The following is a 14,329-nucleotide window of genomic DNA, read 5'->3' as shown; positions in this document are numbered from 1 at the left end:
TCAAAGGATGTTTTTTTTTTCCTTTTTGTTACAAGCTTACCGTTGAGCTCATCATCTCATCAAATGATTGTTTTTATTTTCTCGGTGGTGTTGATTGAATATCTATACTTTTATAACGAAACTGTCGTGTAAACATCTTTTCGATCTAGCATTAAATGGAAATCTTCGTTATTAATACTGTTACAACAACATTTACGGACCACAGGTAGTACATGCGAAATAAGGAAACCGATACGTATACTTGATGGAGATATTTTTGTATGGTGGCTAATAAATTGACAGTGTTACCACACATTGCTTCATAAATAAGAAATAATTCATGATCATCTAGTACTTCATATGTTTGACTCATCAATCATAAATAATATATAACCCCCACACTAAAGGAGTCATTATTTTTTTTTACAAAAAACAATACATTAAATATGTTGATAGTGTCATGACATTGTCAATGACAGTATAGTATACTCAAATCTGGAAATGCAACACACATTTAGACACACAAAATCTTACTTTACGATTATTTCAAGTTTCTTTATTTAATCACGGTTATATAAATAGGACTAGATTAACAATTTTGATTTTTAAAAAAGTTTTAATATCAAGATTTAAAATATAGGGATGCCTACAACCTGATAATTAACTATTTAATTAATGGTCCGTTTACCAAACCCTTAAAAAATATATATATCAATTGTCCGCACAAAACACTATTTTTTTTATAAAAAAAACACAATTAATGACTTGCTATAATAACATCTATAAACTGGTTCAGTTTTGTTAGACAAAGGACATGCACGAAATGATATGATAACGGTCGTTAAGAAGACTTGCGTTTATGAGCTTAGTGGAGTACATTTGCATAATTTAATGTAATATTTCAATCCATTATATTATTGTTTTTCTCCTATGATCCGTTATCAAACATTACATAGTTATTCAATATTATCTTTAACATTTGTCGTGTGGTCATGAAACCAAAGATACGGACGGACCATGCCGTTGAATATAGTCATCGAGACAGATGGTCGAATTGACCATGCATAGAGACATATATAAGCACGTAGCAATAATAGCCTTTTTGTTTTATATACCTCTACAGCTCTACTTACAAAGAATCATTCGTTGCCCGTTTGATCGAGGCGAGGTTGGAAATCTAGTTATGTCTTACCCAAAACTACAAAGTTAAAGTTAAGTATTTTAGATTTACCCAAAATTAAAACGTTTATACGCTATAGTTTTGAGCATGCTCGTTCGTTTTTACAAAAATTGTAGGTACGAGTTTTTGTTTCTTCTATAAATGGTCCTTGAACACCTATGAGATTTATTATTTAGAAGACTGTTAGCAAAATTTCAAAACAGTTTATGTCTGAGTTTTCTGATTATTTTGACATGAGTTTCCATTTCTGATTTATGCTAAGCTGATTCTAAATTGATTTCATAGCTTATCAGAACTTCGTTTTCTATCGATTTTTTTTTAAAAGAAATTTTCATAAAATGACATTATCAAAGGAATACAATTGACATTTTTTTTAGTAACAAACCAATTGAATTTTGTATAAGCAAAAACGACGAGAGGAAAAGAAAAAAAATCCAACCTTAACATTCAACGAAACAATAACTTTCTTTCTACATAACAGAAGGAAATAGTTTCCGACAGTCTAGACAAAATTGGTTAGAAATTTCGTGGCAAAAATGGGCCGAGTGTAAGCTCAGCTCGGGCTTTAGGTATACAAGAATTCTTTAAGATGATACTGGGCCAATATATTTGAACTTAACATGAGGATGCATCAAGAAATACATAATGGGCCAGGTGTAAGCTCTAATTGGGCTTTTCAGAAAGCATGCTTTTCTAAACGAGAAACCTGGCCATGTGTCTGGTTCCGACAGCATAAGAGTTAACTCCATAGAATCTTGTCACAAAAAAATGAACAAAAATGAATTTTTTCTTTTTAAACAGGTCATAGCATACCAAATCTACACTGATACATTTAATCGAGCCATGCATTAGTCTCTCTAAATCTGCTACCAAATTTTAGTATTAGTGCATGCGATTTTTTATTGTTCGATACTCAAAACTCGTGATCCGATATACCTCTTCAGAGAGACCCATCGTAAATAGACGAATAAAACCCATCTTAAGTGAACAAATAAATGAAAATAATGATGAAAATCGGCGGTGTCGAAGATGACATAAAAAGGCTCCACAAAATTGATAATAATGGAAATAATTATAAGGTGGGTCGACGTATACAACATGCACGTGTATTCCCCATGGACCTGTTTCGTCTTTCGTGCATGGCATTGTCCTTACTATGGCCGCCATAAATTTCAATCTATTCTCATCATCACCCACCAAATTATCATCTTTTAATATCACATATACAGATATACTCTTTTTATTTGGGTCAGAATATACAGATATACTATATATATTAATATATATATATATATATGTTATGTATAGTATCACGTCGTCGGTCGAAGTAAACAGTTTAGTGGCCATCATATTAACGATCGAGACTACGAATCGATTTTCGGACCTTTCGGTGGATTGATTTTCAGTAATAACTCTATATTTTACATGGCAATTACAATTTTTTTGAAAATGGTTATAGATAAATGTTCTTGATGGGCATTAAACAAAAACTAGAAAAAGAATTTGATTGAGACGACCTGCATAGGAATTACAGTAATTTACTTATCTACCATACAAATATGTATTTGGAATCATATCTCAAGTTGCGTTTGGTACGATAAATAAACGAGAAAGGGACAGCCTACCAACGCTTATAATTTGACATGACCAAAAAAATATAATTAGAACCTCTCGTCTTTGTGCCATCACTAGCTGTACGTATGGCTCTTTCTGCCTTACCCACCAATCTTGTTTGCTTTTCTTTTCTTCTCTGCTAATTTTCTTTTTAATATTCTTTGTTTGCTTCTCTGCTTCCTTTAGCCCAAACACTTTGTTCTGTTAGAGGATCTTTTAGCTAATGATCTTCAAGTTAGACCGGAGAGGCTCTATTGACGGGAGTCACTCGGATCGGAAGCCTCCGCTTCATTTTCACCGTCGGAAATGACACGATCTCGTCTTTCTCAGCCGTCCAACTACATATATTCCACAATACAAATCGTTAATTAGTATATATTACCAATAATGTAGTATTATTCATCAAAACACTACAATATTTGGACCTTTTGGTACATAAAAAAACGACGTTCCTTTTGTCGTCTATAACTTGTACAAGCAGTCAAGCACACTACTATATTTGAATATGAGTTATGAAATAGCGCTAACACTTATTACTAATGACTAGATTATGCGTTCCGGTCTATGACTATGTTAGACTTAAAAATTTAATGCTCCTACAAAAAGCTAGACCAAATATAATAAATGTAGACTAAATTACAAAATAGTGGAGACGGTTAACGGCATGACTAGTCGACAAATTCATATATAGAACAAGACCGGTAGAAAGAAAACAAAACTCAAAGCTTATTTGAACTAGTCCATTAAAGTTGCGTTAGTGAATTGAGTTATGACTTAGGCCAATGGAAGATATCAATGGACTGACAAAATAAATGATTGATTGAGACACATTTGGAAATTTCAAGTCATATGTCGGTTTACCTGTACCGGGTTACAAGTTGGTGAAGAAAGATGGAGATTTCGAGCTTCGATAGTTCTAAACCAGGACATAACCTTTGCCCACCACCAAAGGGTGTGAAGCAAACATTGCTGTTTGCCGATCCATTAATCCTCTGTTTGATAAGATAAGCATTAGTAGTAGTTGAGATTTTATGAACAACTAAGCGATATTAAAGGATAAAAATTATATGAAATGGTGACGTACGTCCCATCTCCACGGATCGAATTGATAGGGATTCTCATAAATGTCTTCATCCATGTGAACCGATATGAATGATGCCAATACACACCATCCTTTTGGTATTAAGTAACCTGCCATTCACCCACCAAAATTTATATCTTACTATCAGAAAAAAAAAATCAATTTATTATCCCTAAAAAAAACATTGAACTCAAACAAGATAAGTAAGTGATTTCATTTCAGTTATAACTTAATATGTAAAGGAACTTACTTACCTTTAATTTCTACATCTTTGAGAGCCTTCCTCCAAACACCGTTAATGATATTAGCCATTCTCAACGTTTCATTTATCACCTGTTTGTGTTTCGGAAAGGTAAAAAAAAAAATTAGATATTTAGACCATTTGATTAAGTTTCTGTAGCTAATTAGGAGTAATTTTTCTAACAAAATTTGGTAATTTTATTTCAAATAGTACGTGGGACTCACATTTTGAGTAAAAGAGAGAGCCATATAATCTGACCAATTGTATTCTTCTCCCGACTCCATTTTCCGCCTCTTCATTTCCATATTTTCCTCCTGCAATTGATTATATTAAAAATGTATATATAAATACAAAAGTATAAAAATGGGAAAAAGCTATATGACGCGTTTTGATTGAAAACATTGATGAGGGAGTTGAAAGCAAAGCGTTTTCCGTGACGCGAAACGCTAATTTGACAGGCGGTGTGGTCGCTCGTACAGACAAAGGCGTTAATTCAAAATCGTCCTCTTCTGACAGCCGTCCACTCTTCTTTTCAATCCTACGGTTAATATACTCTCACGTGTCTCTTCCCTTCGCACACGTGCGTGTACTCGTGTGTCTCGTCAAGAAGACTTTCGATAATGACTTGACACGGATACAAAAGTCAAAACCCTTTCCTCTGGTCCCACATCCTCTAAAAACTATAAATCCTAGCCGTTAAAATCTCCTATCAGGACAAACATCAAATCTACGGTCCACTGACGTCGGGAATTTCGCATTTAGGACACACACGTGTGGATGCTGTGTAAGTTTGTATATCATCAATACGTACCACGAGTTTGGCTAGAGCGACGGGACTGTCACTTAGGAATTTGACAGCCAACGTCATCGCTGTCGGCATCGTTTCCTCTCCGGGGATCATCATCTCGACGATCTTTCCGCTGACGAAATCTAACGGCTGAGATTTCTTATCAGAACCAACACCGTCATTAACGTCTTTTAAAAGCACATCCACCGCGTCATTCGCCGGAGACTTTTTCTTTCCCGTCGTAGCAACTTGTCGCTCCTCCACAACCTTCTTAACTATCTTCATCAACCTCTCTTTCGCCTGCATGATTAATTCAAAATTAAATAATATTCAAACCCTAATAATTTTACGAAAGAAGAAATGTGACTAACAAAAGAAAAATTAAATATATTGATTTGCTCATATGATATTAAAAAGAAGTTATTTGACCTTCAGGGATTTATAAAGTCTAGTGCCAGGGAATTTGATTGGGATACAAATCAAACCCTTTATGAATTCTTCGAATTCAAGCTTGAGAATGTCCAAATCTCTTCCAGGAGATATGCTCATCAATACTTTTACTAGTATCTCAAACGTCATCTACAAAAAAAAAGATATATTAATTATACGAATCAAGTGTTAAAAAGCATACTTAATTCATGTCGATATATCAATGGTTAATTTGTGCACCATGTTATTCAAATTCTAACGATCTTCTTAAACAGTAGATTATGCGAGGGTGTGAGTTGTAAACAAAACAATTATACATTGGTTGCTGCTGATGATATATTTAAACATGCAAATACCTTTTTGATTTCATCTTGGACATGAACCAATGGAAGTTGAGACCAAGAAGCTAAAGTTAGACCAACCGAGGTCTCGATGTTTCGAGTGATCCTCTCCTTGAGATGAGGAGATCTGAGGAATGCGCCAATGAGCGTGTGAAGCCTCTTTTGATGAGGTCCATTGATGCTGAGAATAGAGTTTTCTCCAAGTAGTTCGGTGATTGATTTAGGGTATGCAGGGACAAATGTGTTCCCATGGTTTTGTAGCACCACTTTGTTAACCTCTGCATCGGTCGATATTATGATTGGTGTCCCTATTATGTTCGTCTTGAACACCTTCCCGTACCTATATGTTTTACATGTAGAAAGATTTCCGTAAGAATCATATAACTAGTTACACCAATTAAAGGAAAATGTATGGTCTACCTCATCCGAATTCAAATACGGTCTAACATTTGGTATGAAAACTTTACGCTAATTAGAGTCACAGAAAATATTATCAATTTATGAAAATTTTAAAAAGTGAACGAGATAACACATTTTAATGATAAAAAATATTCCTTTTTTTTTGCGATTTAGTAGGCATGGGTTGGTATATATCCTGTGTGTATATATAGCTTATTTGGCTTAGAAGAGGTGATGAATTAAATGGAAAGCTGAGGTCTATGAAGAAGTAGGCTAATGGTGTATGGCTACAAAATTTCGTCTGTGTCTATTTGCTGCCTTTAAATATCTCTACCCCTCGAATATCCCGAGGTTATAGGTATCGACTATTTTCTTAAGTGGAGTAATAGGTTTTCAAATCTTTGGAGACTTGTTTATAATAATATTAGTGAGTAATTTATAAAAGAGTACATTAATAAGTAGTTGTAAACCAAGTTCGACAGGTCAAAAGGTCTAATATACTATTAATTATACAAAACTTAGTCGACATTGCACTTAACCTTATTATATGATAGTGTTTGCATCTCTATAGAAGACTACTAGTCAGTATATATATAATTATCACACTTATTATAAAGTATATAAAAATGAAAACATAAATTGAAAATAAGGTAAACGATAAATAAGTGGTTATACAAGAGGACCCCTCTATAAAAAATTATATGTAGACAGGAAATAATAAGAACACAACAAAGATGTTTAGTGTAGTTTATCAACAACAACAAAAAGAAGCTGTTTAATTAGTCTATATTATATAATAATATAGTAATAACACAGGACTTCAAAATAAAACAATAATAATAATAACATAGGAAACTATGATTGAAAATAGGAAGAGATAAAGATGACACATGAAATGAAGTGAATTCAATCATCCAAAAAAAACAAGATCCCCCGCTTAGACTCTTTTGCTGTTGTATATAGCCAAGAACATGAAGACAGGTTGGTTTTGTCAGTCCTTATTTTTAATCATTAAAATCATGTTATGTCCAAGAATTTTAATTAATCTATTCGCATCCCGAAGAGTTTTTTTTTTTTTGTATGTAAACAAATTAATTACACTATATGACCACTGTATCTTTTTTTCTTTACCTAAAAGGGAGATCCGTTAATTTTAATATATTTATAAAAAAGTAATTCTTAATTTTGCTGTAATTCAATGTGTTGCTGCGTTTGTAGTTTTTTTTGTCGACCGTCTGTAATTTAATTTAGAAAAAAAACAGAAGTTTGTTACTCTAGGGGTTACTAAAACAGATGTGGACGTTTAATATTGTACACCAAATTGTTTTATTTCCTTTCATCAAGGACACTGGACTAAATTAAGCAGATACAAAACACCAAAAAATTAATTAAGTAAGGGGTAAATTTTTACTCAATTATGAATTGTCGTTACGGTATTTTCATTTTTAACATCGTTTTCAAAGAATTTGATGGAAACTACTTATTGAATTTTAGGATTTAAAAGAAAACATACGTTTTTAAAAAAAAAAAACTTTTGGTTAAAGGAATTAACAGAAAAGACTTACAACGACTTTCGTTTGTCCATGAACGTTACAGGCCGAGAAGAATATCCACAAGCAATGAAGGTTAGGGTTTCTCCGATCACCGGCCATCCTAAGCTTCCCTTCGGAATCATTCCCTTCTTCTTCTTTTTCTCTTTATCTTCTTCTTCTTTTTGATCTTGATCTTTTGTTTTCGAGTTTCTTAGACGAAACCAGAGCCATGGACGGAGAAGAATTCCGGCCGTCAAAACTAAGAAACCCGCGACCAAATAATCCATGAAATCAGAAGGCGAAGATAGATTTCCCGGCGACCGAAAAAGTCCTGTTTTTGCCGGAGAATACATAAATACACACGAATAAAAGTTAACCAGTTTTCTTGGCAATGACTATATGCCTAAACACATGAATCTATCACATGTGTTGTAGATATAGCAAAATTTGTGAAAGGATGATAGAGAATTATAAAAGGCTTTCTTAATTCTCAGAAACCATGCAGGAAGAGAAAGTGTGAGAATAAATATTTGTAGAGCTAAAGCTATGATGATGTCATTTTCAATGGGGGCGAAACAGAGGAATTAATGATATAAAATCTCACTTTTACCGTCTCTCACTATATATATTATTATATTCAAGCTAAAAAAACAACTAAAGCAGTTAAATTACTATACATTCAACATAAGAAATAACTAAACAGTTAATTAATATACGAGTATGTCTATTTATTTATTGATATTTGACTACAATAAGATTCTTCAACTATAAATGTTAAAATTTGATCTTCACATATCTATCTAACAATATCGCGTTTACTTTTGCATGTAAATTATAGTAAATTACGATCTGAATTGTAAATATACAAATTGTTATTGGAAACATGATCATGTAAAATCATTTTATGGAAATGTAATAGAATTTCTATAAAGATGACGCGCATGTAGTTGACTAGAATATCGAATTTTGAAATTCGTTTGTAACATCTCTTTTAGAAGAAATATATAACTATAGAAGTAATTTTATCATTTTCTTTCTTTAAGAGCAATGCGTATGAAAGATAATTTGTACTTCAATATAAGTGTATCCATTTTTTGGTCAAAAATCTGGATTATGTCGCATTTAGAAGATACAATATCTATAGCCATCTTTAGCGTATATAAGTAAAGCAATCGAAAAAATTTTATTTAAATAACATTTTTAATATTATATAGAATTGAAACTTATTTGATTGTTTTGCCATATTAAATATATTTTAATAAATTTTAAACAAAAACTATTTGACTGTCATAACAGCAATTCTAATTACACATATATTTACTATAACTAAATAAGACATTCTAGATATCATTGAACAGAATAGTCAACATTTGTCAATTTAAGAGTAACCTTTTAGTTATAATAAATACCGAACGATAACGGAATTAAGAAATGCAGAGGTAAACACAATTTCTTTTGTTTCTTTGTTTTTTTTTTTCCCATTTCTTTTAGATGTCTCGTATTGTGATGGTTGGATGGCGTTAAAAATCCGATGATACAACTGCGTTTGTTTATGGGTATCAAATATCAAAAACAAACTTAACAAAAAGATAACATATTTGAACCATAGGCACATAAAGCAAGACTCAAGGGACCAAGACCCGAGCCGGTCTGGCTGGACTCGATGGTGCGCTCGTGTGTTGAGCTATCATTTTTCTTATAACGCTATGTCGCTATTTACAGCATAGACAAGGCTATTGCACTTTGTTCCGAGTTCTCCTATATAAAATCTCCAATACAAAGTCTTAAAAGAATATGTGTTGGATATTTTTGTTTCACATCCAAGAAATGTTTAAACGAATTTGATTATTTCATAATCAAAATCATAACCCGATATTGATTATTACTGTCAAATTCATCGGAAAATAAGATTCGTAGCATCTTTATATGTTTGGGACATGCGTAATACCAATATATACTCTTATAACATCGGATCCGAGTTTACAAAATTCATTAATCTAAGCCGACGTTTATATTAACTTAAGTCTTAAGAGAGCAAAGAACATAAATGTTGCAAGGGAGGAATAAATGAGGGGACAGAAATTGGGAGCGGCTATTGCGCCACGCTTAGGCCGTTTTGTCTCGTCTCATTTTTAGATATTAGAGAGCTACTTCTCACCAACACTCCATTTTTCTTTATCTAATTATTTATTGTATTCATCATATGTTTATCCATTTTTAGAAAAAACTTATACATTCAAGAAGCTGTTTTCGATTTTTAGACGACTATTAGCAACATTTCTAATATCCGTTACTAAATCCTTACAAAACGGTAGTAAACAGGATAACGATTTTCTGTTTTTTGTGATAGTATTTATCATTGTCTCACTACAAAAAATGTTACTAGTTGTTTACCAAAAAAATGTTACTAGTTAATTAACGTCGTATTCCTTTTTTTTTTTTTTTAATACCGCATAAGATTTGATTGTTTTATAACATACAAAACTGAACGAGATAAATCAATTTTTGTACACGACAAAAAAAAATCAATGTTTGTAGCTTGGTTATATAATTTGCTACTGATTCCATTCCATTCTTATGCCATATTTGACATCTAAAATTTTGTTTTTATATAGTGATCTGCACTCTGAATTTTTGATCTCTTCTTTTTGTTGGTAAACCCAATTGAAAGTTATAAATAAGTAAATAACAAGTGATATTAACTCTGTTTTTTTGTTCCTATGGATTATAAATAACATTAAACCCCAACTCGATACTATAGATCCTTAGATTGAACTAAAAAAAAAAGAAAGACTCATCTTGATCTGCTTTTAGATTTTGAAACAATGATGATGAACATAAGTTCACCGATTAATCCATGATCCCGTTGTAATAAATCATGACAGTCACACAAATGATCTATGTTAATCAGTGCCATTAAACTATTTTGTTTGCCAATGCCATTGTATGATTATTGATATTTATGTACCGTACTTCGTATTAAATACTTAAAGTAAACTATATGAAATACTTAATCCAGCTTTATTATTGGGGAATGTACTACGACATGTGATTGGAGTTTCTTTTCCCCCTCTTTTAACTTTAGACTTATAATCCAAGAGTCGTATTAATTAATCGACTATATGTCTGATAGAAAGCCGAGGTACACATGTTAATAAAGGGTCGGTCCACAATTAACTAATTAGAAAGCTTTCTGCCTAATGTATGTATAATTAATATACTCACCACAAGTTGTAACAACACATAGCATAAGCTAAGAGAAATCAGTACATATATATACATATTTTTTTTTTTGGGTTAAATTACATATATATATATATATATTCTCATAAAACCAGTATACATAATTGCATATGCTCATAATTTATCATTATAAAAAATCGTCCCAGTAACTTAAATTAACTGGATAGTTTAATAATTCTTGATACCTGTAGGCTGTGCCTAGACCACAGGCAATTAAAAAATGTTTCGAGCTGTGAACCGTTTTCTTCTGTTAATTAATGTACGTAATTGCATTATTTTGTTTTAAAAAAAGAAAAAAATAGGATATGTAACAAAAATAGTTGTGATTGGTGATCTATTGCCAATTTGACAAGAGATTTGTTAAACGACGGCAAAATAAATGGGAAAACTTGAAGCAAGTCTATTTCCTAAAAACTTTGCCTTTTAATTTCTAAAGAAATTTGTGCTTATAATTTATAAGTTCTTAAGTACATTTCTACTTTCTTAACAGCTAAAGTTTAACCAACTAAAATTTTGTTGAGGCCATTCTTTGATATATTACACACTTTTAAGTTTTATTTCAAAATTCAAATGTAGAACCACTAGTTTAAGTTTGGTGTGTTAGATAGAATCAAAACTATTTTGTGGGTATCATTTAGGATATATCTCAATTTCTTATAACACGGCACAACTGATGTTGGGGAAAAAATCAAAAAATAAATGGAAGGGTGTGGCAACAGAGCATAGTAGAAACACAATAATAAGATTGACTTGTCACACTCAAATCAACCATTTGGCGATTTCGAAAAACAAAAATCATTACTCACCATGGCCATTCATGACGTCTCTCTCTCTCCTCATTTCATTGCTGACATTTCTTCCAACACTCTTTCTTAACTTTCTCAATCATTTTCGGTTACAAAATTTTCTTTCAAAACCAGTAAAATTCCCCTGTAAATAATTGATTTGGATAACTATAAAAGTATACATAAAAAGAGAAAATCCAAAGGCTTTTCGAGACAAAACAAAACAAAAAGTTTAACTTGCACAAGACGCAACAACAGCATCGACACCAACATCGTGAAACAACGACAGTTTACTAATCGAGAGAGCTTCTCCAAACAGAGATGCCCTCGATGATTTCACAATCCGAACCTCCACAAAGTCCCCAACTTCAGGATTCCTCTTCAGGTCATCATCATTAAGACGACGCTCTTTATCAAACAGAGGCTTCCTAACAAACGCGACTCGGTGTCCTTTGTCGCTTTTGCCAATGAGTTCTGTCTCAGGAGCTCGCTTGTTTGGTCCTTCAACCAAAACTAACTGGATTGATCCGACCTGAGAGTCGTAACACGGACCTGTCGTCTCGCGGAATGCTTCGATGAGTTCTGTTAAGCGTCTCTGTTTCACTTCCTCTGGAACGTCGTCTGTGTAATTCCGATGAGCGTGTGTTTTCTCTCTCATGCTGTATGCAAACATATATGCCATATCGTATCCAACTGCTCTCACCAGGCTTAGCGTTTCTTCATGCTCTTCTTCGGTTTCTCCACAGAAGCCTACCAAAGGTAGAAAATTCACGAGGCCGATTACGATCAGGTTTTAAGATAGTGTTAACTAATCCGGTTTAACCTATCTATATGATCAGAAAAACCCCGAATCAAAGAAAAAGTCTAAACCTTTATACTAGCTTGAATCTCGTTCGAACCATACACTTGTGCAATCAAGAAATGGAAAGTGTTTAAGTAATGTTCTTGAGTGACCATACCGGTTATGAAATCGCTGGTTATAGCCACGTCCGGTATGATACTCCGAATCTTTTTGACAAGATCCAAGTAAGCTTCTCTGGTGTAGCCTCTCCGCATCTGTTCTAGTATTCTGCTATTACCAGACTGTGCAGGAAGATGGATCAGATTGCAGATATTATGTCTATCTCTCATCAAATACAGCAACTCGTCCGGATAATCTTTAGGATGAGGCGAAGTAAACCTAAACCGCATCTCTGGAAACTCCAGAGAGAGTCGGTCCAAGAGATCAGCAAATCTCAAACCCATGTTTTTAACTTTACACCTGCTCGAGAACCCTTCACTGTATTCCCAATTAGCACCTGACTCAGGATCAGATGAAGCATCGTTATAGCTGTTCACATTTTGACCTAAAAGCGTGACTTCTTTCACACCGGATTCCCATAACTCCTTAACCTCGCGTACTATTGATTCCACGGGACGTGAACGCTCTCTGCCTCTTGTAAACGGAACAATGCAGAAAGCGCACATGTTGTTGCAGCCTCTCATAACGGATACAAAAGCGGAAATTGCGTTTTGGGAGATTCGGACTGGTGATATGTCAGCGTAAGTCTCTTCTAGAGAAAGAAGAGTGTTGATTCCTTTTTGTCCATAGTCTACTTCTTCCAACAGCCTCGGAAGATCTCTGTAAGCATCAGGACCGCAAACCACGTCGACCATTTTATCAGAATCTAGAATCTTGTCCTTTAATCTTTCAGCCATACATCCCAAGACGACAACTTTAGGAGGTCTGAGAGATTTCGCTCTTCCTATTGCGACATTGGTTTTCCACTCCCGTTTTAGGAACCAAAAGTAGTTAAGTCTTTGCCATACTCTCTGTTCCGCGTTGTCTCGGATCGCACAAGTGTTGATGAAAATGACTTCCGCGCTCTCGGGATCAGTCACTACTTCTTTATAACCGGAGTTTTTCATGATCGCGAGGACTATCTCCATGTCGTTTATGTTCATCTGACATCCATATGTTTCGTGATAAATCCGACCTTTTGATGCAGTGTCGGGATCTAGTGAGCTTCAAAAATCAAGAAAGAATTCGAAAAGAAAAGTTTTAGCATAAATTGCAAGCACAAAAATCATTATTCTGGCATGTAAAATTCCAGATTTTTGCAGGGTTTCACTACTTGAAAAGTAGAATTCAGATTCTGATACATCTAAAACATCAACGAACACAAACTTTCAGAATCTATGGATTGTGAGCAATCACATTTGATTCTCTAAATTTCGAAACTTTAAGGGGTTCCAATTTGGCAAACCAATGGCCATCATCAAATAGGCTATGAAACAAACATGAATTTCGCGAAATTCTCTCAACGTCAGACAAAAGTAGAAGACTTACTCAGATTCCATTTGAGGAGTAGTAAGAGAAGCGTGAGCTTTGGAGACAAACTGGTGGAGGCTTGGACCATCAAACTTATTGGAACCAGCACTCTGAGAAACAGAAAAGCTTCGCGAAAGATCTAGAGCAAACCCATTCTTCCTCTTGATCGGCTTCTGCGTAATACGATGCGCGTTGTGGCAACGAGGGAGAAGAGCAGAAGAAGAAGCATGGTTTACTTTCGAGGAGAGGAATGCTAGAGCGAGACCGCGTCGTGTAGAGGATTTGAAGCAGAGAGAGCAACCTTGAGGGTTGCTGAGAATGGAGGAAAGAGACGAGAGAGAAGAAGACGCCATTGGAGATGAAGCTCCTACGGAACAACAACGGGAGGCTCTCAGGCTAGGGATTTT

At 33.9% G+C, this 14,329-nt stretch overlaps 3 protein-coding genes across 3 annotated transcripts; 1 reads left to right on the top strand and 2 right to left on the bottom strand.

Annotated features, from left to right (window-relative positions):
* Positions 1-2,163: 2,163 nt before the first annotated feature.
* On the top strand, positions 2,164-2,558 carry LOC112081854. The gene is made up of 2 exons (XM_024148625.1): positions 2,164-2,242; positions 2,422-2,558. The coding sequence occupies exons 1-2, from the start codon at positions 2,164-2,166 to the stop codon at positions 2,556-2,558; spliced, it is 216 nt and encodes a 71-aa protein (XP_024004393.1).
* Positions 2,559-2,617: 59 nt separating this feature from the next.
* On the bottom strand, positions 2,618-8,064 carry LOC18028483 (3-epi-6-deoxocathasterone 23-monooxygenase). The gene is made up of 9 exons (XM_006411946.2): positions 7,617-8,064; positions 5,668-5,992; positions 5,312-5,461; positions 4,907-5,182; positions 4,320-4,409; positions 4,109-4,187; positions 3,858-3,964; positions 3,635-3,765; positions 2,618-3,111 (listed from the first exon to the last, which is right to left on the bottom strand). The coding sequence occupies exons 1-9, from the start codon at positions 7,934-7,936 to the stop codon at positions 3,009-3,011; spliced, it is 1,581 nt and encodes a 526-aa protein (XP_006412009.1). The 5' UTR covers positions 7,937-8,064; the 3' UTR covers positions 2,618-3,008.
* Positions 8,065-11,721: 3,657 nt separating this feature from the next.
* On the bottom strand, positions 11,722-14,311 carry LOC18028482 (CDK5RAP1-like protein). The gene is made up of 3 exons (XM_006411945.2): positions 13,941-14,311; positions 12,571-13,616; positions 11,722-12,361 (listed from the first exon to the last, which is right to left on the bottom strand). Exons 1-3 carry the CDS (start codon positions 14,273-14,275, stop codon positions 11,844-11,846), a joined length of 1,899 nt encoding a protein of 632 aa, XP_006412008.1. The 5' UTR covers positions 14,276-14,311; the 3' UTR covers positions 11,722-11,843.
* Between the last annotated feature and the right edge of the window lie 18 nt (positions 14,312-14,329).

Source organism: Eutrema salsugineum, unplaced genomic scaffold (assembly GCF_000478725.1).
Source record: "Eutrema salsugineum unplaced genomic scaffold, Eutsalg1_0 scaffold_1, whole genome shotgun sequence".
Taxonomy (NCBI): domain Eukaryota; kingdom Viridiplantae; phylum Streptophyta; class Magnoliopsida; order Brassicales; family Brassicaceae; genus Eutrema; species Eutrema salsugineum.
This window is presented reverse-complemented; position numbering and strand designations above follow the sequence as displayed.

Excerpts from the sequence above, each read along its gene's own strand:
- LOC18028483 (XM_006411946.2), bottom strand. The coding sequence starts at position 7,936 with ATGTATTCTCCGGCAAAAACAGGACTTTTTCGGTCGCCGGGAAATCTA. Across the intron at positions 5,462-5,667 it reads TCCAAGATGAAATCAAAAAG|ATGACGTTTGAGATACTAGT; the intron begins GTATTTGCATGT and ends TTTTTTTTGTAG. Across the intron at positions 3,112-3,634 it reads CAACTTGTAACCCGGTACAG|TTGGACGGCTGAGAAAGACG; the intron begins GTAAACCGACAT and ends GAATATATGTAG.
- LOC18028482 (XM_006411945.2), bottom strand. The coding sequence starts at position 14,275 with ATGGCGTCTTCTTCTCTCTCGTCTCTTTCCTCCATTCTCAGCAACCCT. Across the intron at positions 13,617-13,940 it reads ACTCCTCAAATGGAATCTGA|CTCACTAGATCCCGACACTG; the intron begins GTAAGTCTTCTA and ends TGATTTTTGAAG. Across the intron at positions 12,362-12,570 it reads AACCAGCGATTTCATAACCG|GCTTCTGTGGAGAAACCGAA; the intron begins GTATGGTCACTC and ends TACCTTTGGTAG.
- LOC112081854 (XM_024148625.1), top strand. The coding sequence starts at position 2,164 with ATGATGAAAATCGGCGGTGTCGAAGATGACATAAAAAGGCTCCACAAA. Across the intron at positions 2,243-2,421 it reads TGGAAATAATTATAAGGTGG|ATATACTATATATATTAATA; the intron begins GTCGACGTATAC and ends CAGAATATACAG.